At 49.3% G+C, this 25,660-nt stretch overlaps 1 protein-coding gene across 14 annotated transcripts in view; it reads left to right on the plus strand.

Moving 5' to 3' along the window:
* The window catches only part of LOC118513467, a 63,066-nt gene extending 37,600 nt beyond the window's left edge, over positions 1-25,466 (plus strand). For 9 of the 14 annotated variants that reach the window (XM_036059244.1, XM_036059245.1, XM_036059243.1 and 6 more), the window contains 14 exons: positions 71-3,525; positions 3,604-3,691; positions 3,906-4,059; positions 4,140-4,494; positions 4,796-4,885; positions 8,312-8,518; positions 9,555-9,667; positions 11,437-11,615; positions 12,561-13,067; positions 13,499-13,674; positions 13,756-16,346; positions 16,442-17,068; positions 17,382-17,646; positions 17,736-25,466. In XM_036059244.1, the coding sequence (XP_035915137.1) occupies positions 71-3,525; positions 3,604-3,691; positions 3,906-4,059; positions 4,140-4,494; positions 4,796-4,885; positions 8,312-8,518; positions 9,555-9,667; positions 11,437-11,615; positions 12,561-13,067; positions 13,499-13,674; positions 13,756-16,346; positions 16,442-17,068; positions 17,382-17,646; positions 17,736-22,971 (14,043 nt within the window). In that variant the 3' untranslated portion in view covers positions 22,972-25,466. The remainder of the gene's footprint in view (positions 1-70; positions 3,526-3,603; positions 3,692-3,905; positions 4,060-4,139; positions 4,495-4,795; positions 4,886-8,311; positions 8,519-9,554; positions 9,668-11,436; positions 11,616-12,560; positions 13,068-13,498; positions 13,675-13,755; positions 16,347-16,441; positions 17,069-17,381; positions 17,647-17,735) is intronic. The other 5 variants (XM_036059253.1, XM_036059254.1, XM_036059255.1 and 2 more) reach the window with 5 other exon arrangements.
* Positions 25,467-25,660: the final 194 nt, after the last annotated feature.

Below are 25,660 nucleotides of genomic sequence, written 5' to 3' on the forward strand. Positions count from 1 at the left end.
TCAACTTCCCGCCGCTTCATTTCGAAGATGCAAAGGGTTATTAACGGATTGTTATCTTTTTTTGTTGCAGGTTGTACAGTACGTGCTGGCAGTGCGTAAAGGGCGGCGGGAACTGAAACCAGATCCTCCACCACCTCCACCGAAGGAGAAAACTCCCGAACCTGTGGAGGAGGGAGCTTCGGAAGACGCGGTCAAAAGTGAACCGAAGGATGATGGTGCAGAGGTAGCGGTGCCGGACGAAACCGCCCATAAGGCAGCGGATGTGGCAGTGAAGGAAGAAGCTAAAGAAACTCCTGCCGAGGGTGAGAAAGAGAAGGAAGAGAGCCCAGCGGTGGTGGTTGATTCCAAGGGTGAAGAAATGGCTGACGCTAAAAGCGAAAACAAGGACGATACATCTACGACCAGTGACGCAGTTCCAATGGATACGGATGTAGAAGCTGCTTCCAGTACGGAAAAGATCCCCGGGGATGTCAGCGGTAAAAGTGCTGAAAACGAAGCAGACGCACCTGCTGCTGCCGAGACATCCAAAGCCGAAGAGAAGATGGAAACGGATGAACACAGTCCATCAGAAGGGGCCAACGATAAACCGAGTACGGCGGATGCTGAGCCAAAAGAAAACGAGCCTACGGATGTAGTGAAGGAAAGCATGGAGACGGGCGTGGAGCCGTCCAAAGCTGCAACCGATGACACTGATAAGGCGGAAGAAAAAGCTGCTTGTGCTCAGTCGAATGGTGGAGACGCGTCGCAAGAATTGTCCGCTGACCAACAAGCGGATGCCAGCAAACAGTCGGCCGAGGAAAAAGCTGTCGGCGGCGTGGAAAAGATGGAAGTAGACGAAGCCACTGCTGCTGATGATGGGGAAAGCAAGAAGCCGGAGGGCGACGTTGTCAAGCAGGAAGAAGAATCGGATGAAGCTAAAGCCACCACCACTGACAAGGGAGCAGAAGTGGTCAAGCAAGAGGAAGGCGCGAGTGCAGCAACGGAAGAGGAAAAGAAACCCGAGCCGGTGTTTATCGACGTGGAAGAGTACTTCGTGAAGTATCGCAACTTCTCCTACCTGCACTGCGAATGGCGCACCGAGGATGAGCTGCTGAAGGGCGACAAGCGCGTGGGTAATAAAATCAAGCGCTTCCTGATGAAGCAGCAGCAGCAGCTAAATATTTTCGAAAGCCTGGACGAGGAACCGTTCAATCCGGACTTTGTGGAGGTGGACCGGGTGCTGGACGTGTCGGAGCTGGTGGACGACGAGGGCAAAACGGTGAAGCACTATCTGGTGAAGTGGAAGAGCTTGCCGTACGAGGACAGCACCTGGGAGCTGGAGGACGATGTCGATCAGCTGAAGATCGAGCAGTACTACAAGTTCAACAAGATTCCACCGAAGAGCGAGTGGAAGACGAAGAAGCGGCCGCATCCGGACCAGTGGAAGGCGTTGCCGGAATCGCCCATCTTCAAGGGTGGCAACAAGCTGCGACCGTACCAGCTGGAAGGTTTGAACTGGTTGCGGTACTCCTGGTACAAGGGCAACAACTGCATACTGGCGGACGAGATGGGTCTCGGCAAGACGATCCAGAGTCTCACCTTTGTAAACTCCGTGTACGAGTACGGTATTCGCGGACCGTTTCTGGTGATTGCGCCGCTCTCGACCATCCCCAACTGGCAGCGCGAGTTCGAAGGGTGGACGGAGATGAACGTGATCGTGTACCACGGGTCGGCCACGAGCCGGCAGATGATACAGGACTACGAGGTGTACTATCGCACGGAGACGGGCAAACTGATCCGGGACATTACCAAGTTTAACGTGCTGATCACAACGTTCGAAATGATCGTGACCGACTATCAGGATCTGAAGAACTTTACGTGGCGCGCCTGCGTCATAGACGAGGCGCACCGTTTGAAGAACCGAAACTGTAAGCTGCTCGAAGGGCTGCGGCAGCTAAATCTGGAGCATCGCGTGCTGCTTTCCGGCACCCCGCTGCAGAACAACGTGAACGAGCTGTTCTCGCTGCTCAACTTCCTCGAGCCGAGCCAGTTTGCCTGCAGCGAAGAGTTTTTGCGCGAGTTTGGCAGCCTCAAGACGGAGAGCGAGGTGTTGAAGCTGCAGGCCCTGCTGAAGCCGATGATGTTGCGTCGGCTGAAGGACGATGTGGAAAAGTCACTGGCGCCCAAGGAGGAAACGATCGTCGAGGTGGAGCTGACAAACATACAGAAAAAGTACTACCGTGGCATTCTGGAGCAAAACTTCTCCTTCCTCATGAAGGGCACAACGTCCGCAAACATTCCGAACCTGATGAACACGATGATGGAGTTGCGCAAGTGCTGCATCCATCCGTATCTGCTGAATGGGGCGGAAGATCAGATCCAGTACGATTACCGGCAGCAGCACGGTGAGGATGCGGAATCGTACTACAAAAATCTGATCGTATCGTCCGGTAAGATGGTGCTGATCGATAAGCTGCTGCCGAAGCTGCGCGCCAACGGGCACCGGGTGTTGATTTTCAGCCAGATGGTGCGTTGCCTCGACATCCTGGAGGACTATCTGATGTACAAGAAGTATCCGTTCGAGCGTATCGATGGGCGCATCCGGGGCAATCTGCGGCAGGCTGCGATCGATCGCTACTCGAAGCCGGATTCGGACCGATTCGTGTTTCTGCTGTGTACGAAGGCGGGCGGTTTGGGCATTAACTTGACCGCAGCCGACACGGTCATCATCTACGACAGCGACTGGAACCCGCAGAACGATCTGCAGGCGCAGGCCCGTTGCCATCGTATTGGGCAGCAAAAGATGGTTAAGATCTATCGATTGCTCTGTCGCAACACGTACGAGCGCGAGATGTTTGACAAGGCGTCGCTAAAGCTCGGGCTGGACAAGGCGGTGCTGCAGAGCATGAACACGGGCCAGAACAAGGACGGTACGCAGCGCCAGCTGTCGAAGAAGGAGATTGAAGATCTGCTGAAGAAGGGAGCGTACGGTGCCGTGATGGATGACGATGCGGGCGATAAGTTCTGCGAGGAGGACATCGATTCGATCCTGTTGCGCCGCACGCAGATCATTACGATGGAAAGCGAAAAGGGGTCGACCTTCTCGAAGGCATCGTTTGCTGCGTCGGCCAACCGGAGCGATATCAACATCGACGATCCGGACTTTTGGAACAAATGGGCGAAGAAGGCGGAAATCGATCCGACCGCTTGCGAGAAGGACGAGACGGAAGATTTGGTCATTGCGGAACCGCGCCGCCGTACGCAAATCAAGCGTTACGGGCACGATGACGGTGTGATGGACATCTCGGACGAATCGTCCGGCGAGCAGGGCAGCGACGGTGAGGAGGGTGGAATCGGGCTGAAAACGCGCAGCAAGCGGACGCGTGGCGCGAAGGAGCGCAAGAAGCTGCAGCAACAGATGCAGCACGACGATTATGTGCCGCGCGATCGTGAAACGCTTGCGGTGCTCGGTGCCGACGAGGTGTCGTACGGCAACTGGGCACGGTCGGAGTGTTTCAAGGTCGAGAAGGGATTGCTCTCGCATGGGTATGTGTCGGCGGGAAAGATTTGATCGCTCGGGAAGGATTTATGCTTAATTTTCCCTTTCTATTTCCTTTTTCCCAGTTGGGCTCGTTGGACGGAAATTCTCGAACAGGGACAATTCAAGCGTGGCTGGCGAGAGCAAGACGTAGAGGATTGTGCACGTGTGATTGTAAGTGTTTGTTATTGAACAACCTCTGCTCGTCGATTAATAATGATGACCGCTATGCTAATATTGAGGAAACTTTAGGTTTCCGCTGAGTAAAACACAATTGAACTTCTCACAATTATAACTGAATTTAGAGACGATTGGCAAGCAAAGAATTCAGGTGTTTCGAAACTTCGAATGATCCACAATCCCTCTTTTCATCACTGTTCTCCTACAGCTGCTGTACTGTCTGGAGCGTTATCAGGGTGATGAAAAGATCAAAAACTTCATCTGGGACTTGATTACACCGAACGAAGGTGGTGAGCAGCGTGAAATTGCACGCAATCACAGCGGTTTGCACAATCTAGTGCCGAGAGGACGCAATGCAAAGGGTAGGGGCCAAGCAAGAGGACTGCTGCTGTCTCCGCTGTAAACACTAACCGCCATTTTCCGGTTACCAACCATTTCGCAGGACGTAAATCATCGTCAGCGTGTACTACACCGAAGCGCGAACCGTCCAATTCCACCGCTACGGGAAGTAACGGTGGTGGTGGTGGTTCGCCAGTAGTAGCCCAACCGGCGGCTGCTGCTGCTGCTGGTTCGACCACACCACAATGCAGTGCGGCGGCGGCGGCTGACGCAAACGAAGATGCATCCTCCAACTCGTCCGGCACGAAGGCGGAAAAATCGGCCAAATCTGGCTCGGACACGGGCGGCACAACGACACCGGTCTCCGATCCGCACCACTGGAGCAAGGACGAAAAATACGACACCGAGACGCTGCTCGACATCAACTACAAGAAGCATCTTACCAGACACGCAAACAAGTGAGAAGCGAGTGTGTGTGAGAACGCACACGTGACACATTTGCCGACGGCGCGCGCGGCACATCCCTTCATTTTGTGGTTGGCTTGTGTGTCAATCCCGTTCTGTCGCCCGTTTCGCTCCGTTTGCTCTTTGTAGCCCATCTTATTGTACTGTAAAAAAAAGCGATGGGGTTTAAGCTGATGAACAAACACACACAGACACAAAACACACCGGGATGACACAGAAAAAAGGGAGCATGAAAAAAGCATCCCGATTTTCACTAATACACATTTTTTTCTCTCTTTTCTTTCGCTTTTACAGAGTGTTGCTGCGCGTTCGTATGTTGTACTACATAAAGCACGAGGTGCTCGGCGATTTGGTTAACCAAATCAACGAAGGTGCCAATGCCAGGTATATTTGCTTTATCTCGTTTCTCCTTGTCCAAAGGGCGATCCTTTTTTTGGTGCTTTCTCTTCCCGCGACTCTCTTATCCTCTCTACTTTCTTCCGTCAGTTTCAAGCTCATCTTCCCGTTAACACACACCCACCTTCACACATTGCCTGAGAGATCCTTCTGTTTTGTTAACGCGTGCATACTACCCCACACTTGAGCAAATGAAAATGTTTTATGTTACCGGCTCTATGTTTGTACTGCGAAGGAAAACAAAAAAAAAATCATTCCATACACACATTACCGCAAACGGAAGCTGCAGAGTTAAGCCAAATTCCTAATAAATTTATTGTTCCATGTTTGTTCCCTGCTAATAGACACAGCTCATCATCATCCCCTCACGAAAGTAAATAACACCCCGCGTACCTAATCTTTGCTCATCCATAGTTTCACAAAACCCGTCCATATGTTACTATTACTGTCCTTCCACTGCACAAACATGTGTGGCGTCTTGTCAAACCTTTTTCTCCTTTTTACATTTTGTAAAATGTGTTTTTCTAAGTGTGTCGTTGGAATTGTTTTGAAAGTTTTTGGTTCCTCTCTACGTCGCAAAGTGTGTTGTTTGGAATATGAAATGAAATTAATTTTCTTTTTTTTTCATTGCACTTTTTCTCTGGCAAAATGATTGCCTTTTTTGTCGGCAATTTGCAATATGTGTACGAGTGATGTGCAAACTGAATCAGAATGAGTGAATGACTTAAATCTTAGCAATGAATTAGATGATTTGAATCAACACGAAGAGTTATTTCAACTCACCCTTGATTTAACTCTCCGTGCCGACTAGCCTCTCACTCACTGCGTTTTAACTCACTCATGAGTTAAATAACTCATTGGTGATTTAACTCTCCGTGCCGACTAACCACTCACTCACCTCGTTTTAACTCACTAGAGAGTTAAATATCGTATTGGCATATCGCATTGGTCACGATCACACGATGATTTAAGAAAATACAATACGGTAACGAGCCGTAAAGATAGATTGTTCATAACAAAAATTATTTCAAAAGCGACTATGTAGATCTTTCGCTTGTGTGTACGGCCGCACTAAAACTTTCCACTATACTGCTCGTCAGTTATTGTATGATATCGAAGCAATCTTTGGGCAAAACTTTGTTAATGCATCGCGAAATGTTAATGAAGCAAAAAAAAAAAATGTTAATGAGCATCGGAATGAACTCGGAATGAATCAACAGAAAGCCATAAATGACAGGCCGAGACCTCTCGAGGTTGTAGTGTCAAGAAAGAAGAAGAAGGTTATTGCTTCCAGTACACTACTTAATATTTCCCTGTTATTGCCTTGAATATTGTGCTTGCCTGCTGAGTTGCGATCATTGCGATATGCCAAAGCGACAATTAACTCTCTAGTGAGTAAAAACGTGGTGAGTGAGTTAAAACGAGGTGAGTGAGTGGTTAGTCGGCACAGAGAGTTAAATCACCAATGAGTTATTTAACTCATGAGTGAGTTAAAACGCAGTGAGTGAGTGGCTAGTCGGCACGGAGAGCTAAATCATTATTCAAGAATAAACTCTTAAAGAGTGAGTATAAGATGTAACTCACTATTATAACTCATTCACTCTGATTTCATTCACGCTACTGAGTGGTTATTCCATCACTAATGTGTACCTTCGTTTTGTTGTGTTTTTTATTGTGTTCCTCTCTCAACAAACTGTTTTACCAATCTAAGTGTGTTGTTTGTTTTCTTACTGTTTTTGGTGTTTTGTCTGGATTGATATAAAATTTGAAGTTTTTCAATTTTTCAATACTATGCTCGCTTTTCTCGCTCTCTCTCTCTGTCTAATAAAATGATGATGATATGGTTTTGTACAGCAAGAAGAAGATGGCTTCTCCACGCTTTTGAACTTGTATTGTGTGCTATGAGATTTTGGGGGGGAAATTGTCTTGGCTTAAGGGCTTAGATCTACTGATCTATATTGTAGGATGAGTTATCTGAGTTAACTCACTTTTTGGGTTTAACGACCATGCTTTTGCCTTGTATGTAGGCTTGTCAGATTAATGTGTAGCATATTATTATTTTATAAGATCTTTATGGATCTTCTTTTTACTAGGGAAAACAATCTGAAACGTACACATAAAACTCTTAATGGCTAAGGAGTAGAATAGGCTCACAAGTTGTACGGGGCGCAACTCTGTATGTAAGTTGTGTAGTCCTCTCACTACGGGGGAACAATCTGGATGGGATGGGAACCTCGATCCTGCCGTATGAAGACGGGTGCCGTAGTCGCCCTTTTTTCAAGTGTATAGTTATGTTACAATGTTGAACTGGCCTGAGAAACCCTGCAAATGCTATACAAGTAAATGAAGCAACAGTGTGAAGAAGTCTATCGTCTGTATCAAAACCTTGCCTCATCACTACTTGACAAGGTCAATTTCAGTCCAACATGCTGAGCTGAGCTTTTTTTCAATCATTCAAATTGATCGTGTGACTCTGCTAGAGAAAGGGTAATGTTCATTTATTTGTTCTCTCTCTCTCTCACTCACTCTGAATTGAGAATGGTATGATGTAATGTAGACTACTTTCTTCGTCGGTCTCTATCTACTTCTATGTGTATGTGTGCGTGTGTGATAATAAATAATTATAGATGTTGATAAAAAATCAAGTCAGCCATTTATTGAACAAACCACAAAACCAAAGTAAAACGATAATCGAAAACAAAACCCTCCCACTATATTGAGCAAACGGAAATGGCAAATCGTGGCTTGAGAAAAGAAAAAAGGCTTCAAAAAATTCCAAACAAGAACACGAAATTGCTACAAAAACTTCAATGGCGGAGAGGAAATGTCTCAACCCATTTTTTCTTGCTTAGAAAGCAAGCAATATTTAACGTTGTTTTATTTGAAAGTAGTTTGAGTTGTTCAAAAACCAAGCAAAAAGAAAATCCGTTTAGTTTCATTATTATACTGAGTTAAATTTTGCAAGAAATCGCCAAAATTGGCGATCGTTTATTTTACACACAAATGTTCCCTTTTGCTTAGGTTTTTCTTGCAATACGTTACAAAACTTCCTCCTTTTCCTTTGGCCTCCCCCCTCGCCCCCCGCCCTGTTTGCGATCTTCTTCCCCTTCTCTCTCTCTCCCCCTCTCCTCTTATCTTCTACAAAGTACCGGAAACGGAAGCATTCTGCAACGTCTCCATCGCCCTTCTTTGTTTGTTCTTTCCCCCCCCCCATCATTGAGTGATTATTGAACAAATTATTTACGTTTTTTCTTACGTTGCACTTTCGCCAACCCCCCCCCCCTCGTACGTACCCTCCGACAACGACACACACACATTGGTCACCATTTTGTCGTGGATCGTGTGCGTGCGCGTGCTACGACGTCCGGACTATGTCCCATATATTGTGTGCGTGTTTACCTGTCCCGTGTGTAGCGATCTCCCAATTCGGCCACCGCCTACGCCCGATCAGCTGCCGTGCTCATGGTGGAATCCAAATTGTTGCGATCGAAGTTTGTTGGTGGGAACGTACAAACATGGCTGCGAAAACTACCGTGGGATGCGGGCGGATCCGATGCTCTGCTTCCAGAGCCACTGCGGTCCCGGTGATGGCACCATCGAAGAGGCGACGATTGTCAAAGAGTAAGTGCTCGTTTACTATTTTCTTATCCTGCTCTCTCTCTCTCTCTCTCTCTCTCCACCCCCTTTTTCTTCCCCCTTTTTTATGTTAGTCTGTTGTTAGCGTGTATTTATCTCCTTCTTTTTGTTCCACCCAAAAAGAAAAGTACAACAGGTTTGTACTAGTGTAAAAAGAAAAAAAAAATCTTCCCCAAGTTCTTTAAGTTCGTGAGCGTGTCTTTTACCCTTCCACTCACATTTATTTAAATGTGAGCTATCCTATTCTTCCGTGCATTAAACGTGTTGTCAGCTGCCGTGTGTTTACTCGATGAATACTTTACCGTTTGCTACGCATTTCTACAATTACTGAATGTGTAAAGTTTCGTTTTCTATACATGTGACTTGTATGTTTCCTTCTTTTATGTGATTTTCTTCTCCCTACTAGTTTCTCTGTATAGTGTTCAATGTGTGTGTTCCACACTTCCTACCAGCCGCATCGGAGAATTTCTCTCCGAAACTAAATAAATAAAATATTTTGATAACTGATTTGCCTCTGACACTCATCACACACACAGTTCCAGGACGATAAAAGCAATGGTTCAATTGTGTTTGGCTGTGTTTTTTTGTACCACATTATATTAAATTAATAAAATCCCCTTTCGCTTCTATACATGTTCACTATTTCACATATTCCCACTGACAAGGTGTTTGAAACGTTCTTGTTCCCTCTCATATAACAAAAAGCCAACAACTTGAGTGCAAATAAATCAACGCCCACAATCAACTCTTCCCCACATTATGCATCCTCTTCTCACTGTGGCAGGCAGGCGCAAATGCATCTTCATCGAACTATCAATTCAATCAAAAACCTTCCCTACTTTCACACTCACTCACTTGGGGCAGCTTAATATGCATATGATCATGAATCGTTTCATGTGTTGTACTGTGATTACTCTAAAAAATGGTGCTTGTACCGATTTTGTGCAACCAGCAAAAGCATGCTTCAGAGCGAAATTTATATTAAAATGGTTGGGGCCCACCCATTTTTTACTATCCGCAGAAATGATGATGACGCAAACTCGAAGCTGGGCGACAACGAGGAAGATCCGGAAGATGGTGTTCCATCGGAAACGACCCCCCGATCGGCATCGGTCGGTATCGAGTCAAAGGACGGTAAGTGATCGTTTCCTTCCCAGTAGGGGGACCGTCATGCATACATTTTCACTCTCACCCCATATCGATATCGCCCGGTTTTTTTTTTTTGTGGAAATATTGACACCTATCGCGAAGCCAGTCGATAAAAATAAACCACTGGTTTCTGGTTATATCGACCAATAAATTTATCACGAGTCGATAAAAAGATAACGATCGATATAAAAACTGATCGAGTAGTTACGATATCTGTCAAATTGGCTGTCAAATCTTTGTTACTGCTAGTGGGAAAAGTTTGTTCAAAAATGTTGAATGCATTATTCTTCACGGAAGATGGTGATGGATGATCATACAAATCTTGCAGCATACCGAAGGCATTTGCGGAAACAGCATGATCCGCTTGAATAACCAGATGTACATTTTGGGTTTCTTAGCAAATTTCCATGTGTAAGTGTAGTTGATAAGTGACCATCGATTGCATTGATGCGTGGAAGGATGCTGACCCTGAAGACGGGCAGTGGTTTACAGTATGGCTAATCAGTATGGCTAGTTGCCGGAGATGCGCACAGTGAACTTTGATGAAGAGTATTAGGAGATTGAGTGTTCCGTTGGTCATTACGTTACTAGCTAGCTTGCCAGCAACTTAAATTATGCGTGTTGTGTTCTAATCCTTGTTGGATCAACAGCCGTTGCCGATTTTTATAGGTTTTCATGATTTTAAGTTGTTCAATATTATTCAACATTACATGTTGATTGTTTAGATTTATTCAAAATTCGAAATTCATTGAAATTCTCGGCAAAATCATGATACATATAATATTCAGCCAATTTCTTTTTTTCTTTTACGGCCTGATAAAATCGTTCGATTTATTCGAAGAGGTTTGAGTTTTTTTAAATATATGTAAAACAAGTTAGGAAATATGTTTATATTTTGTTTATTTTTTTTTCCTAAATCCAACGTAAGCTCTCAACTCCGACTCCGTACCGTTTATCAACTGGGTTCGGGGCGGTAGATAAATATATCGATCGGTATAGCCAAACTGTGTCGTTCGCGATGCAAATTATAGCGACTTTTTTTTATCCACTGCTCGACTTTTTCCTCACGATTTGTGTGACGGACATGACAGTTGTTACCATCGTTTTACGAGTTGACAAATTTGTTGCATTGCGGCACCATTCCGCCATAATAGTTGTTTATATCGATCGATATATTTATCGATTGATGGTTAATTTGGTTCGCGATAGGTGTCATTGTGTTAGAAAATGTTTGCATTTTTTTCTTTTTCTGTTTATAGAAGTTTTTCTAATCTTTTGTAGTTTAATTTTGATTTCTTAATTTTTTGTAAACTTTTGTATATTACACAATTTTTATTTTTTGGAGTATGTTAAAAAAAATTTTTATTTATTTAAACTGCACCTTCGAGTTACTTGTTTGCACATTTAGCGGTTGCTGTAATTTGTTTCGGGAATTAAATTCCCATTTGTTTTTCTCGGTTCATGGGATTGTTTTAAAATCATGATCACATGTTGCTTTGTGATTTACGGACAAATGACACTGGTTTTTTTAGCGCTTATAAATGATTTATTTGTGCTTTGAAACCAAACATTTCGGTACTCAAAAAAAAAGAAACCTTCAAATTTGTTCATCTTATCATCTATTCATCTATTCACGATCGCATCACTTCATCGGGTAGCAATATGTAAAACAGCACAAGCGTTATTAGAGACAGTAGATTTGATTTATCCTAACCAAGTGCCCCCCCGTTTCGTTATAATAAATACTAATCTAGATGATGAAGAATCCACAGTTGGAACGGCTAGTGCGGCACCGACACCGGCCCCATCGGACATGAATCCCGAGCTGGCCTGGCCATCGATGCAGGATCTAAACACCCGGTTACGGCGCGTCATCACCTCGTACCAGCGCAACTACAAGAAGGAGGAGCTGAAGCAGCAGCAGAAGGCGAAGGTAAGACAAATTGTGCTGAAATCATGTTTTTCTTTTTCAATCATCATCACTGCCATTTTGTATCAAGTTATTCACTTATTACTTTAGTACGTAGAGTAATGGCTCTAGAGTAAATACTGCATGAAAACATGTTCCCCACACCCTCGTGTCCTGTTCTTTATGCAGCATCACGAGAGGTGTTTGAGTTGTTTTTTTTTTGTTATTTGTCTTTCTTTACTTATGGTATATTCAAAACAGTACTTTTTTTTCTTGTCGCGTTTCACCTGTGTTATGTTTTTGTTACGGGTAGCCAAGTATTAAATTGTTATTTGTTTTCATTTGTGAATATGTTAGATTTCTTTGCTAAATTTACATTATGAAGAATCACACAATTGCAGTCATTGTTTTCTTTTATGTTTTTTGTATTGTTTTGTCATTCGTATTCTATTGCACATCGAGACACACTCATCAGTACGGTAGTAATTGTTAGAAGTTAAAAGTTTTTTTTACTTTTAATTTATGCATTGATTTATTAAACATAAAACGTGACATTTCGAAAGACATATGAAACGCTGAATGCTGAACTTCTTCCTTTTTGCCCTATTGGCATCAGCGGATGTTCTGAATTATTGTTTTGTGCATCTCTCTGCGATCGTTTTATAATTTCATTCCTCGTGTTTCTCATGCATTTAACAATCATTCATCGCCATCTCGCTATGCATTTCATCAAAATGCAAAGGGTTTTTTTATACGTATTACATACATTATTTTATGAATATTTCTCCCCCTGTACACCACACACACACACCTTTCTTCGGCTGGTTCAACGATCGGACTGATCTGTATTATTTACCATATCTGCATTGATTTTTTTTTGTTTTTGGCACAATGGGCTATAATTGGTTTCTGAAAAAAAAAATTCCAAATCTCACAAATCCCCAAACATTATCCACCGCTTGCATGCAGCTACAGACGATTGTGCCCCCACCCGGCACACCGACCCTTTCCGGTCAAACGTCCTCATCACCATCAACGCCCTCAACAACACCTGGCCCCATGATCATCACGCCATCACAGCAACAAGGACAGCAGCTGACAGCGTTGCAGCAGCAGCAGCAGCAACAACAGCAACAAGTCGTCGCCGGTCAGATTGTCGGCGGAGGTTCAGCAATGGTGGTGGGCGGCTTAAACCATCCTTCGGCCACGGGGGGTGGTGGTGGGCCCGCCGGGGCAAACGCCGGTAGTCTTGTTGGACTAGGCGGGTCCGCCACCGGGCCCCAGGGTAAAGCGGGCGCACAGCAGCCAATAGCTTCAACCAGCGGTAACGGTGGTGCTGGTGGTCTGCAAGCACCCACGGCTGGTATGCCGACGGCGGCTGACTTTAGTCTGATGCTTAGCCTGGGCCTCGGTCTGAATCCGGCCGATCCGAATCAGCTGGCGAACATAGATCTTCAGAAACTAGCAATGTATTTGGTTAGTATTGAGTGATATGCTAAAGTGTTCCTTTTTTTTTATTTCGCTTCAATCTATTCTTCCTGTTTTGGGGGGCTGTTTTTGAAGTTGAGGAGCAAGGAGAGAGGAGTATACTGGGGGGGGGAGGAAACATACGATGAGGTTTAATTTCAGCTCAGGCTACATTTCTTTATCAGTTCTTCATCATTTATGTCTATTTTTCCGTAGAAATGTTATAGGTTTTTGGTTATGGGCAGTAAGTTGGAGTTTTTTTTTTGTTAGAGAAATACAGTTGCCATTATTTTTACAAGCAAATAGAGTGTGTCACTATGTAAGGATAGTTATTTTTTGTAGTTATGTAGGATTTTGTATTTTGGGTCGCTAGCTACTTGCAATAGTGTTCTGTTAGCGCAAATTGTGCACATCTAATATAAAAAACATCTGTTTTGTAGAAAATGGAACGTCGCGAGAAAAATGAGCAGGTTATGCGTGAACGAGAACGTGTCCGGTTGGATCAGATACCGAAGAGATGGACCCGTCGCGAGGAAAACGAATTCATCCGCGTCCTTACCGGGTATGGTATCGATCTGCAACCCAACACGACCGTCCCTACTCCCGACTGGAGCCGGTAAGTGATTTTTCCTCCATTATGTGCTTCTTCCTTCTACCGTCTTGATACATTACTTTGCTTCTGTTCACATTTCTACAGCTTCAAGGTGTTCGCCAAGCTGGACAAGAAGACGGACGAAAATTTGAGCGACTTTTATAAGGTGTTCATTGCGATGTGCAAACGGCAGGCGGGCGTTAAGCTAAGCGACGACGAGAAAGGGCTCGAGGGTCTCGTGGACGACGTTACGGAAGATCATGCCAAGCTGATACTGGACCGGCTGGAGCTGTTGTCGAAGGCGCGCCAGATAGTGAAACATCCCAAGCTGGAGGAAAACATTCGTCTGTGCGAAAATAATCTCGACACGCCCGACTGGTGGATACCGGGACGGCACGATCGGGAGCTGTTGCGTGCCGTGCTGAAGTATGGTATCTATCGGTCGGAACAGCTGATTCTGGCGGACTCCGACTTTCCCTTCTACGAGGCGGCTAAGAAGTATCTGCAGCAGCTAGAGATGCAAATTCAGCTGCAAAACCAGCAGCTGCTCAAGATGCAAGCAGAGGCTGCAGCGAAGGCCGATGCAGTGGCTGCTAAGAAGGCGGCACCGCCGTCGGAGGTAGTTACCACACCGGAGAAGGTTAGGAACGCTGATTTGCCCGTCAAGCAGGAAAAGGATACCATCGTGCCGGCGGCTACTGCTGCGATGGAGGTTGATGGAGAGAAGGCGGTAGTCGGGGATGTGATGCCGAAGGTGGAGACGCCGGTTGTGGCACCTGCTTCACCTGTCAAGGTTGAGGTTGATGAAGCTGCTGAAGCAGTTGATTCGGCGACAAGTGCTAAATCGCTGACGGAAACTGCGCCATCTGTTGAGAGTCCGGAAAAAGAAACTCTGGCATCGGTAGGAAGTCCAAAGATGGTGGAGAACGCTTTGCAGGAAAGTTCCGAGCCCTCGAAAGAACAAAAAATGGAAACGGAGAACGAAACTGCCGAGAAAGACGCTACGCCGAAGGTTTCGGAAACCGAGCCTGCAGAGAAGGACGTGTCGCCTGAGGTAGCAGCGGAACCTGCTTCCGAAAAAGAAAGCGTTGAAGAAAAACCTGCAGCTCCGACTGCTAGTTCTCCTGCTAAGCTGGACGGTGGCGATGCTGAGGTGAAGGAAGATGCAAAGGTAGACGAAGAAGCTGTTAAAGAACCATCAACCGTACCAGCGATCGATTCGGTAGAAAAGTCTCCAGAGGAGAAGCAAACCGATGAAACAGGCACATCAGAAATCACCGAAAAGCAGGAAGAACAGACTGAAAAGACCACCAAGGACGTTCCGGTCGAAGCTGAGAAGGAATCTACAATGGAGGAAAACGGAAGCGATAAACCAGAACAGCCGGAAGCTGTTGTCGCTGGTGATGATGAGAAAATGGAAGTCGACGCTAGTGATGCTAAGGACAAGGAAACGACAGAAGTACCGCCGAAGGAAACGGAAGCGAAGGAACCTGTTGTGGAAGCTGTCGCCGAGACGAAACCGGAGCAAGCTGTTGTTGACACCAGCAGCAGCAGCAAGGATTCCGTTCCGGATAAGGAGGATCCGCAAGCTAAGGAGGCAGAGGTTGAAAAGATGGAGACGACTACCGCGGCGGTAGCAGAAGCTGATGATAAATCGAACGGGAAAGAATCAGATACTGCGGACGCCGTCCCCGTGCCTGCAGCTGCTGCTGATGAGGCTATGGAGGTAGACGAACCAACGGCAACCACGGAAAAGAAGGACGAGAAAACTGCCGACGACTCGCCAAAACCGGAAGTGCAAAAGGAGGAGGAGAGCGTTAAACAACCCGCGGAAGAACCAACACCAATGGAGCCCAGCTCGCCCGGTAGTGATTCGAACAAAACGGACGATGAAAAGAAATCTGAAGTTATTGTAACGCCGCCGCCGCCGCCGGCCCAGTCACCGAAGTCTCCGAAGCCAGAGCCAGAAGTGGACTCGTCAAAGGTTGCGATCGAAGAAAAGGATAAGCAGGAGGAAACTGTTGCCGAGTCCGTGAAAGAACCCGAGGCTGAGGTTGCAAGTGAAGCGATGGAAGTTGTCAAGGAAACGGCCCTCGAAAAGGAAAAGCCAGAAACGGAGGAAGCAGCCGGCAAGGTTGCAGAATCTTCTCCTAAGCCAGAGGCAAAGGTCGGAGCACCGGAAGCAGAAACAGCTGCTGCTGCTGCTGCTCGTTCGTCACCGGTTAAGGAGGTGAAAGATGATGAGCCGATCTCGGTTACCGATCAGGAGAAGAAGCCAACGGAAGCAGAATCTGAGAAGGAAAAGGATGCTGAAGCTGTAGAGAAGCCAGCTGGAAATATCGCCGAAAAAGCGGTGAAGCAAGAGGCGGAAGTAGCGGTCGAACCTGCTGCGGTTGTAGCTGAAAAGGGCAGCGACGGTGTGGTTGCGGTGGTAACTCCGGCGGCCGCCGATGATGCCAAGACGGAAGAGGCACCGAAGAAACAACCGGTCGCACGTTCACCATCGCCAGACGTTATCATTGTGGAGGAGAAGAAACCGATCGAGGTGAAAGCGGCGATCGTGAATCTGACCGATGAGGAACGTTGCTCGCAGCAAACCGCTGCGCTGAAGGCACGCTTCCCGGATCTGGAAGTGTTCCAGCCGCTGATGAAACTGAAGCAGCTGGACAGCAGCCTCACAAAGGAGGATCTAAAGAGTAAGTATTGCTAATTAAATTTTGTTTTTTTTTTTTGTGGTGTAAAGTGTGTGTGTACTTAACCGTTTTTCTCTCTCTCTCTTGTCTTCCTTCAGATATGAGCAAGTTTGCCAGCATGATCGACACCTCGATGATCGTAAAGTGGTTCCGCGATTTTGCGCTGGAGCGTCGCGTCGGTCACATCATCTACTGCGTGGAGCATGGCGAGTGGCCGGTGGGCAAATCGTACTCGGCCTACACGGGCTGTCTCGGTATCGATCTGGACATCCCGCTGTACGAAACGATCAAGCGCATCATCCCGGTGAACGATGATGTGCGCCGGTCGGCATCGAGCACACCGGACGTCATTACGATCACGACCGACCATCAGAATGCGAAGCAGATCAGCAATCAGGCTGCGGCCATCCAGCAGCAGCAGGTCGGTGGTGGTGGTGGTATTGCATCGGCCGGTGGAAATATGAGCGCTAGTGGTAGTGGTGGCAGCAGTGGCATGCTCGGAGCGACAGCGGCATCATCGTCCTCGGCGGGGGCAATGAACCATCAGTCGATGTCGGTGGCGGCGGCGGCACATGCCGCAGCGGCAGCTCATGCGGCAGCCGCGGCCGCAGCTGCTGGCGTGACGGTACCGCCCGCAAGTAAGAAACGCAAACGCCACATTGCTATCGATGTTGAAACCGAGCGAGCGAAATTGCATGCGCTGCTGAATAATACACAGAGTCCAGGTAATGATTGTTTTCGTCGTTCTTCCCCATTTCTCCCGATTTCGCCGTTCCCCATTCTTATTCCATTAATATTATTCACATAATTGCCCTTAAAAGTTCGAACAGTCATAGGCTGAAACCAACTTAGCAATTAAAGATTCCAATTCGTAACACTTGCTGTCAGGTGCCTAACTCTTGCATCGCAAAATCATTTAAGCGAAATATTACTTAAATATTGTAACAATTAATTTTATTTGCAAAATGATAGCTTTTCCGCTAGCATAACATTGGTAAATCTTTTAACTAATCTGTGTTTGATTTAATCGTTTTGCAGTTCCAACTGGAAAGGCGCAGCCTTCGCACACATCTACATCGAACAGCGGTGCTGGAGGTGGTCTGCAGTGGAACGATGATGACGTCCAGGAGGTGGTCAGCAGCAGATCCAATGCGCGCGGCGGTGGATCGAACAGTGCAAACTCGAACGTGCTGCAACCGCCTCCGGCGCATCAGCACGGCCCACGCAACCAGATGTCGTACCCGAAGCCCCAGCTCATTCCCGGTACATCCAGCACACTAACACCAATCGATCTGTCCTCGAGGTAAGTAGCAGGCGGGTAAGCCCCGCGCATGTGAATTGTTTGCTAGAGATCGTAATAAAATCCTTACATTCCCCCCGGTGTATTTACAGCTACAGCCTACCGAAGGTTAACATTGCCGATATGATCAAAAGCAGCAGCGGAATGGGCGGTGGTCCGATGGATCTCAGCGAGGTGCAGGACTTTTCGATTGGCAAAAACAAAAAGTCCTCCAGCAGTCAGCAGCTGCCGAGCGGTATCAGCATAACGAGCGCTAGCGGTCCCGCATCCAGCCTGATGCTGGGTCACCATCATCAGCAGCAGCATCAGCAGTCGCCCTCGGCAGCGGTGGCTGCGGCAGCGGCTGCCGGTAAGGGCAAGCTGAACGATATGCTTTCGAAGCTCATGAAGAAAAACAACGTGAGCGTACCGATCGAAGAACCGCCGCTCGGGAAGGAGAAGAAGCGTCGCAAGCTGGATGAGATCGTGCTCGGGCTGTCGGCCGCGAAGGAGCATAAAACCATTTTCGGTGATCCGACACCGCCCGGCGGAAGCTTCTCCGGCAGCTCGATGAAAAAGCCGCAAATACCACCGTCGGTTTCGGTAACGCCGGCGAGCGCACCGACGTCCGCTAGCCAGCAGCCGCCCCAGAAACCGTTCACCATTACCGTCACGAGCGTGCCGGGCAATCCGAAGGGCGGCGGCAGCAACCAGGGCTCGTCGTCGTCCGGCGTGGGAGGTTCGGCGTCGAGCAGTGGAGCTAGTGCGGCCGCAGCAAGCATGCAGGCAGCGCTGCAAGGCATGTCCGGGATGGGCAGCGCCATGTCGACGAAGGACAGCCTTAATGCACTGTTTGCGCAGGCCGCCCAGGTGGAGCAACAGTCGTTCTTGAAGCAACAGCAGAAACTGATCCAATCGCTACCGGCCAACTCACCGCAGCGCAAAGCTTACGAAGCTATGTTTGCGGAAATGAAGCAGGCAGCCGAGCTGAGCTCGAAGCTTGGTCAGTACGGCAGTGCGCACGATGCGAAGGTGAACAAGTGGCTCGCAGAACAGACGGCCGCACTGACGGAGCAGGCGATGGGCATGGACTATCTGTCCCGGTCTCGATCGCGGGGCGGTTCGTCGGCGCAAAATTCACCACAAGGTGGCGGCGGATCGAGCTCACGTTCGACGCGAGGCTCTGCTAACAGTCTGCAACAGCAGCAACAACAGCAGCAGCAACAACAACATCATCACCAACAGCAGCAGCAGCAACATCAGCAGCAACAACAGCAGCAGCAGGCGGACAGCAATCCGATGGCATTCAACTGGAAGAACTTAACCGGCGATGAGTACGTTGCCGTCATCAACAAGATCAACGGCAAACGGTTGACGGGCAATAAGGCACCGCAGCTAAAGCGACTCACGCAATGGTTGGCCGACAATCCGGCGTACGAGATCGATCCGAAGTGGGCCGAATCAATAACGCTCCCCGGAGGGCCAGCCACCATAGCATCCGCCAAGAGTTCCGAGGGCGGTTCAACCGCGAAGCAAATGCGGGGGGCAGCAAACGCGAATCAGTACGGTTCCGCGAGCGCTGGTCAACAATCGTCGGCATCCGGTTCGGCGTCATCCTCATCCTCGAAGAAACACGCGCAGAGCAGTAATAATGCTGCGGCGGCAGCAGCAGCAGCAGCGGCCGCTGCCAGCATGCAATTCCCGGGACTGGCCGGACTTAACGCGAATCTGCTGTCAAGCATTCCCGGCCTAGGTAGCTTCGATCCGAAGAACAACCCGCTGCTAATGCCGTTCGGTGGCATGCCGGGACTGGCCGGGCTCGGTGGGCTCGGTAACTTGGGCAACATGAATCTCTTCTCGAATCTGGCCGGACTCGGCGGACTGTCCGGTGCGGCGGGTGGTGGAATGGACGCGCAAAGTCTAGCCGCCATGATGGCGGCTGCTGGGCTTGATCCCACGGCGGCCCTCGGTGCGGCGGCAGCAGCAGCGGCCGCTGCAGCCGGTGGAGGAACCCCTACCAAGGGCGGCAGTACTGGCAGTAAATCGCGCGGAAAATCATCCTCATCGCAGCAGTCGTCCGCTGTTAACGATGGTGCTGGCACGTCTTCCTCTGGATCGGGTTCGGGACAGCAAGGAAGTGGCGGTTCGTCGTCGAAGAACCAGCAGCAGCAACAGGCAGCCGCCGCAGCTGCTGCAGCAGCTGCCGCCAACAGTCAGTTCCCGTTCTTCTTCCCCAATCCGGGTTTGCTGTACACACCGCTCGGGCTTGGGGGGCTCAACCCGTACGGATTGCCTGGGGTGAGCGGTACAACGACCGGCACGTCCTCCTCCACAACCACCTCGAGACAGTCGCAATCGAGCAAGCAGAATTCGCGCGGTATGGGATCCGGCGGAGGCTCATCTCAATCGGCATCCTCACCGGGCGGCAGTGGTAAGGGTGGACGCGGTTCATCCGGCTTAACCCAGCAACAACAGCAGCAGCAAGCCGCCGCAGTAGCAGCCGTACATCAGCAAGCTGCCCGCGAAGCGGCACAGCTTCAACAGCTGCTTCTACCGCACGACACGCATCTGCTCGAGTCGCTCACACGATCCGCCGGGCTGGACATATCAGCTGCGGCAGCGGCTGCTGCTGCGGCGGCCGCCGCAGGCCAGGGAAGCGGCGGTGGCAGCAACAGTCGTGGCGGCGGAGGAGGCGGCTCATCATCGAGCGCCTCGGAAAAGCAGCGAGCGCGGGAAAGTGCTGCAGCACAGCAGGCGAACAAGCAGGCGCTAGAGAAGCTCGAGCGGGAGCGACGTAAAATACTCGAAACGCTTACGGCCGGCGGTTTCCCGGCGGATTTGGCGGCAATGCAGGCTGCATTCAGTGCGACCGGCAAGATGCCTTCCCATTCATCCTCTTCGAAGGGTAGCAGCGGCAGTTCGGCCTCCGCACAGGCAGCCGCAGCGGCCGCAGCGATGGCGGCAATGTCATCCAAAGACATGCAGCTACCGATACCGCCCGAGTTCAGCCAGGCCCTGTTTGCCGGTATGGCGGCGCACGCCCTTTCCGCCTCGGCCGGTGGAAACAGTGGGGGTGGTGGCGGGGCAGGCGGATCGAGTGGCAGCGGTCGATCATCGTCACCGTCGGCGGCTAAGAAGGCGCGCGATCACCAGCAGCAGGACCTGAAGGATGCGTTCGAGCAGCTGAGCAAAAATCCGATCGAGCTGCTTGCCCGCAGTCTCGGTGTTGGGCCAGCCATTTCGCTCATTCCGACCTCGTCGTCTTCCTCGTCGCCCACCTCGTCCGTTTCCGAATCGAAGCGAGCGCGGCAGGAAGCGGCACAGCTGCAGCATCACCTTGCCAAGCTCGACGCGAAAGCACTGCTGATGGGAGCGGCGGGTGCGCAAGATGAGCTGAAGCCTTCCTCTCGCTCGAGTCGTTCCTCTAGCTCGGCAGTGGGAGGAGGAGTAGCGTCTGGTTCGGAATCGTCTGCAGCGGCACTGCTAGGGTTGGACAAGGTTACGTTAACACCGGTCGCTGCGGCTAGTATCGCTGCTTCGCTTCCTTCGCAAACCACCATCTCGTTGGCACCGTCCCCACTCCCCGGTGGATCGTCATCCTCGTCGCTGAACCTTAGCTCGAAGAGTCCGGCACTGTCAAGCTCATCGTCCTCATCGGAACAGCAGCGCGACCGGGAGCGAGACCATCATCACCGGGAGCGGGAGCGCGAACGGGAACGCAGCGAGCGTCACGAACGACACGAGCGGGACCGGCTCGAGCGGATGGAACGGCGGGAGCGAGACGAACGTGCGGTCGCAGCCGCTGCCGCAGCGATGGCCGCCGAACGGTTAGAACGAACCGCGGAACGTAGCCTCCGCTCGTCGGTGGACAGTAGCAGCATTGCGGCCGATCTTAGCCGTGCAGCTGCTGCCGGTCTCTCCGTTTCGCTCGCCACGCCTGCAGGGGGCGGCGGATCATCCGGATCTGCTTCCTCCTCCCTCAGCACAACGCTATCGCTCACGGCGTTAGCAGCCGGTGGCAGTCCACAGAATCTATCGTCAAGCACTGGCGGTGGTGGCGGTGGTTCCGGTGCAGCGATTGTGCCGCCTCCTTCGGGAGAAGGAGGAACTAGTGGCACCACGTCAAGTGGTAGCGGAGGTGGAGGAGGCGCAGGTAGCGGTGGCGGCGGCCATGATATGGACCTGGAAGACTTGATCGCTCCCTCGAAGCTGTCGAAATCGAGCGGCGGTGTGCTGAACGACGAGGAGGTTGATCCGCAAAAGCAGATCATGCTGCTGAAGCAGAAGCAAAAGCTGCTGCAGCAGGAACACCTCAAGAAGGTGCACGAAGCCCAGGAGGCGCAGCGTTTGATTGAGCAGCAGCGCATCTTGGCGTCGGCTGCGGCCGCAGCAGCAGCCGCTGCAGCAACGAAACACCACAACAGTGGAGATGATCCGGCGGAGCGTACAACAGCAGCAGCTCCAGGTGGATCCGCCAGCAAGGACGAGGAGGATGGTGGTGGTCACCCGGTGAAACGACGCCGGGAAGAAAGTCACGACCGGCTGGCCGCCGATGAGGATGTGGATAAAGATGTGCCGGAGCTGTCGCAAGACGATGGCACGAAACGGGTCCGGGAAGAAAGGCCACCGTCAAGCGCGAGCAATATGGCGGACCGTCATCACCTTCATCATTCTGAGGCCGCCGCCGCCGCTTCCCGATCGTACGACGATGATCACGAGATGATGCTAAAAGCTGCCGCTGGGACTTCCGAGTCCGATCATGAGGTAGCGGCGGGTGGTGGTGCGTCCCATCACCACCAGGACGAGGATCGCCGCCGAACCTCGCGTCGTCATCAGTCGTCGTCCTCCGCACACCACCACCAGCTGATGGACGGTGGCAGTGGCGCCGTCTCGGGTGCAGAGGACGAAGCGAACCGTTCGGAGTCGGAGAAATCCATCCCGGAAACATCGTCGTCCGCCCGCAAGTCGACCCGTTCGAGCACGGATGCGGCCAACTCGAGCGGTTGCGAGTTGACCGGTTCCACCTCCTCGCTGCTGGCAGGCGGCGGCTCGTCTGCCGGCACAACAACACCGTCCGGTGGACGCCGCACGACCCGCAGCAAGCGGCCCCGCAGCGGGGAGGACCTGGAGTCGGCGCTCGGTGTGCCGGAACGGAAGCGCGAGCTGCGATCGAGCGCCGGACGGCAAGCGGCGGCAGCTGCGGCACGGATGGCAGCGGAAGCGAAAGCGGCCGCCGCGGCAGCAGCTGCAGCGGCCGCCTTCTCCGACAGCAGCAGCCCCGGATCGTTGAATCTGTCCAAGGACCAACAGCAGCAGCACGATTCCGACAAGGACGATCAACCGATTTGACTAAAAATTAATAAATGACGCTTATAAATGTAGTTGTGTAGTAGTGAGAGCGAGAGAGAGAAGAGGTGGTGCGCACACAGTGGAAATGTGTTGTAGTTTGAGGAGGATAGTATAGTAGAAGGAACTCCGGTAATCTTCTAGAGAGAGAGCGAGAGAGAGAGAGAGAGCGAGCGAATGTGTAAAAGAAATAGAAAGGTAATAGGTGTAGAAATTAGTTTGTTAAGCAACAAAAGTAGCAGAGTTTTGTGGAGGAAGAACACAAGGGACGGTACTGATATTACGGCGGCACCACACTACCACCACCACCACCAACAACACCCCTGATCAAGACACGACACAACGCCAAAACGGTGGGGAAGTAAAGCATGAGAATGCTCTGGTGCGTTTAAAACGCGCGTGTGTATCGTTAGGGCTTCTATTGTATCGTGTGTTTGTGTGTGTGTGTGTGTTGAGCATATTCGACAACCTGGTGTCCTGTGTCATAAGGAATTCACCGGATCCTTCCATTTTGTGGGCGGAAGGGCACGGTGTGTGGCGCTCGGTTGTGAGACCAAGCTTGTTTATGCTCCAGCGAATGACGCACGAGAGCCGCCGGTATTAGTATAGGCGCGAGCACCCACACACACACACGCTTTAAGTGTTGTGTGTGCGTGTGTGCGTGTGTGTGTGGCCTCATCTTGTGGGATTATCGTGCGCCTCTGGGTCATTCGTGATGCGGACCATAAATCTTAATGGGGGGAGGGGAAAATAAAATGGAGGTAATGTTCTAAGAACTTACAGCTTACTGACACGGGAAAGCGGAAGTAGAATTGCGCTACAGTGAAACAACACACCGTACAATAATGCTCAAAAAATGTATTTGGCACAACACAACACAATCAAGCAAACAGGAACTGACTTGACGACGCATCTACAAAGAGCATGCAGACGGTGTTTGAACGGGTTGACTAAACACAAACGAAAACAAAATGGAAGAAGAGAAGACCTTTTTTGTTCACCAATACAGTGACAGAAAAGAAGCGGGCGCGTTGTGTGTGTGTGTTGGCGGCGTGTGTGTGTGTGTGTGGTATCGTCGTATGTATAATCAAAGTAAGCTATAGACGTGTTTAGTAACGTAAACCATAGCAACACACTCTCACACACACACACACAGGGGAGTGTAGTGTAAAGATGAAAGCCACTTACTATGAGAATTTTCAACAGCAAGAAGAGGGGGAAGGGAAGTGTTAGGGAAGAAGATATTTGTTTTTCCACACACACACACCTTTTTGTTTTTGCTCTTCTATTTTTACAACACACACACACACACTATTGGATCGGAGGAAAAACATACTACAAAACAAAACGAAAAAAAATGGAAACGTTTTAAATAATAATTATAATTATTTATTTTTGACATTATTCTGTTTTTAGACTCATTATGCAATTAGTGTAGAGTATATATAAATATACATCAATACATATATAAAGTAAAGTCGCGCCGGTAGTTAGATGGGGGGGGACTTACAGTTGGTTTGATTGGTTAGAAAAGAGGAGTAGAAGATTAGAGAGTGAGAGAGTGAGCGAGAGTGAGCGAGAGTGAGAGTGGGGAGGGCAGAATACCCAGCACACACTCACACACACACATGAATCGTTTATTTCCCCCAATCTGCTGTTGTTTGCTGCTGCTGCTGCTGCTTACCTAGTAGGCGAATAAAGAAGGGGAGAAAATCGTCCATAGTCGTGTGAGGGTGTGTGTGTGTGTGTGTGTGGTTTTGAAGGGGAAGGAGGGGGAAAACGAAGGGGGGAGGAGGGGGGGAAACTGTTCTTGTACATAGAAATTACACATACCTGAGACACACTCTCTTAATCTCATCCTCATTTTCCTTCGCGGGCTTTGGCCGGTGCGACGTTTGACCCCGGGCGGCTGGGGAAATGGGGAGAGGGGAAATGGAAAAGTATAAATTAATAGGAAAAAAACAAACACTTGCAAACACTCTTTACGACGTTTTTATTAAGACTTAAAACAAAACAAACAAAAGCAGCAAGTAAAAACAATGGTCGACAATTGTGTTGCGTGTTGGGCGTGTGTAAAGGAAAAGTTAAAATTAAAGAAAAAAAAATCGAAGAACCTGTAACTGTAGTAAAACGGATGTGTAGGAGATGGAAAAAAGAAAAACACAAACACACACATACTAAACAGACAAACCTCTAATAACAAACTTACTCTTTATTCAAATGCAAAACAAATCAAGCAAACAAAAACGAAGAAGAAGAAAACCCCCGCCCCAAAAAAACAAGGAGCAAAAACAAAGGGCAGTAGAAAAGTGACAGGGATGAAGAGAGAAGAGAATGACGAGAAAGGTATGAGGAGTGGAGTAGGAGAAAGGCAGGGGAGGGGTGTACGTGCGTGTGTGTGTGTGTGTATGACGATATACACCACATCCGCGCGCTTGTGTATGACGATTGTTTGGTTTGAAGAAGAAAAGTGATAATAAATCTGATCGAAAATGTGATTATCGTGGTGTTTTTTTATTTATATGTATTTTCCTATTTGTTACATAAAGACTGAAAGAAAAATGGTTTGGTAACGTTCGCCAAAAATTTGAGTTTCCCTGCAGTGTCGTTGCAATAGAAAAAAAAACATCCGATCGAAGGAGGCTGCTCTGAATCCGCTGCGCTTATTTCGACCACAGTTAACAGGAGAACA

The sequence above is a fragment of the Anopheles stephensi genome, chromosome 3, assembly GCF_013141755.1.
Source record: "Anopheles stephensi strain Indian chromosome 3, UCI_ANSTEP_V1.0, whole genome shotgun sequence".
NCBI lineage: Eukaryota > Metazoa > Arthropoda > Insecta > Diptera > Culicidae > Anopheles > Anopheles stephensi.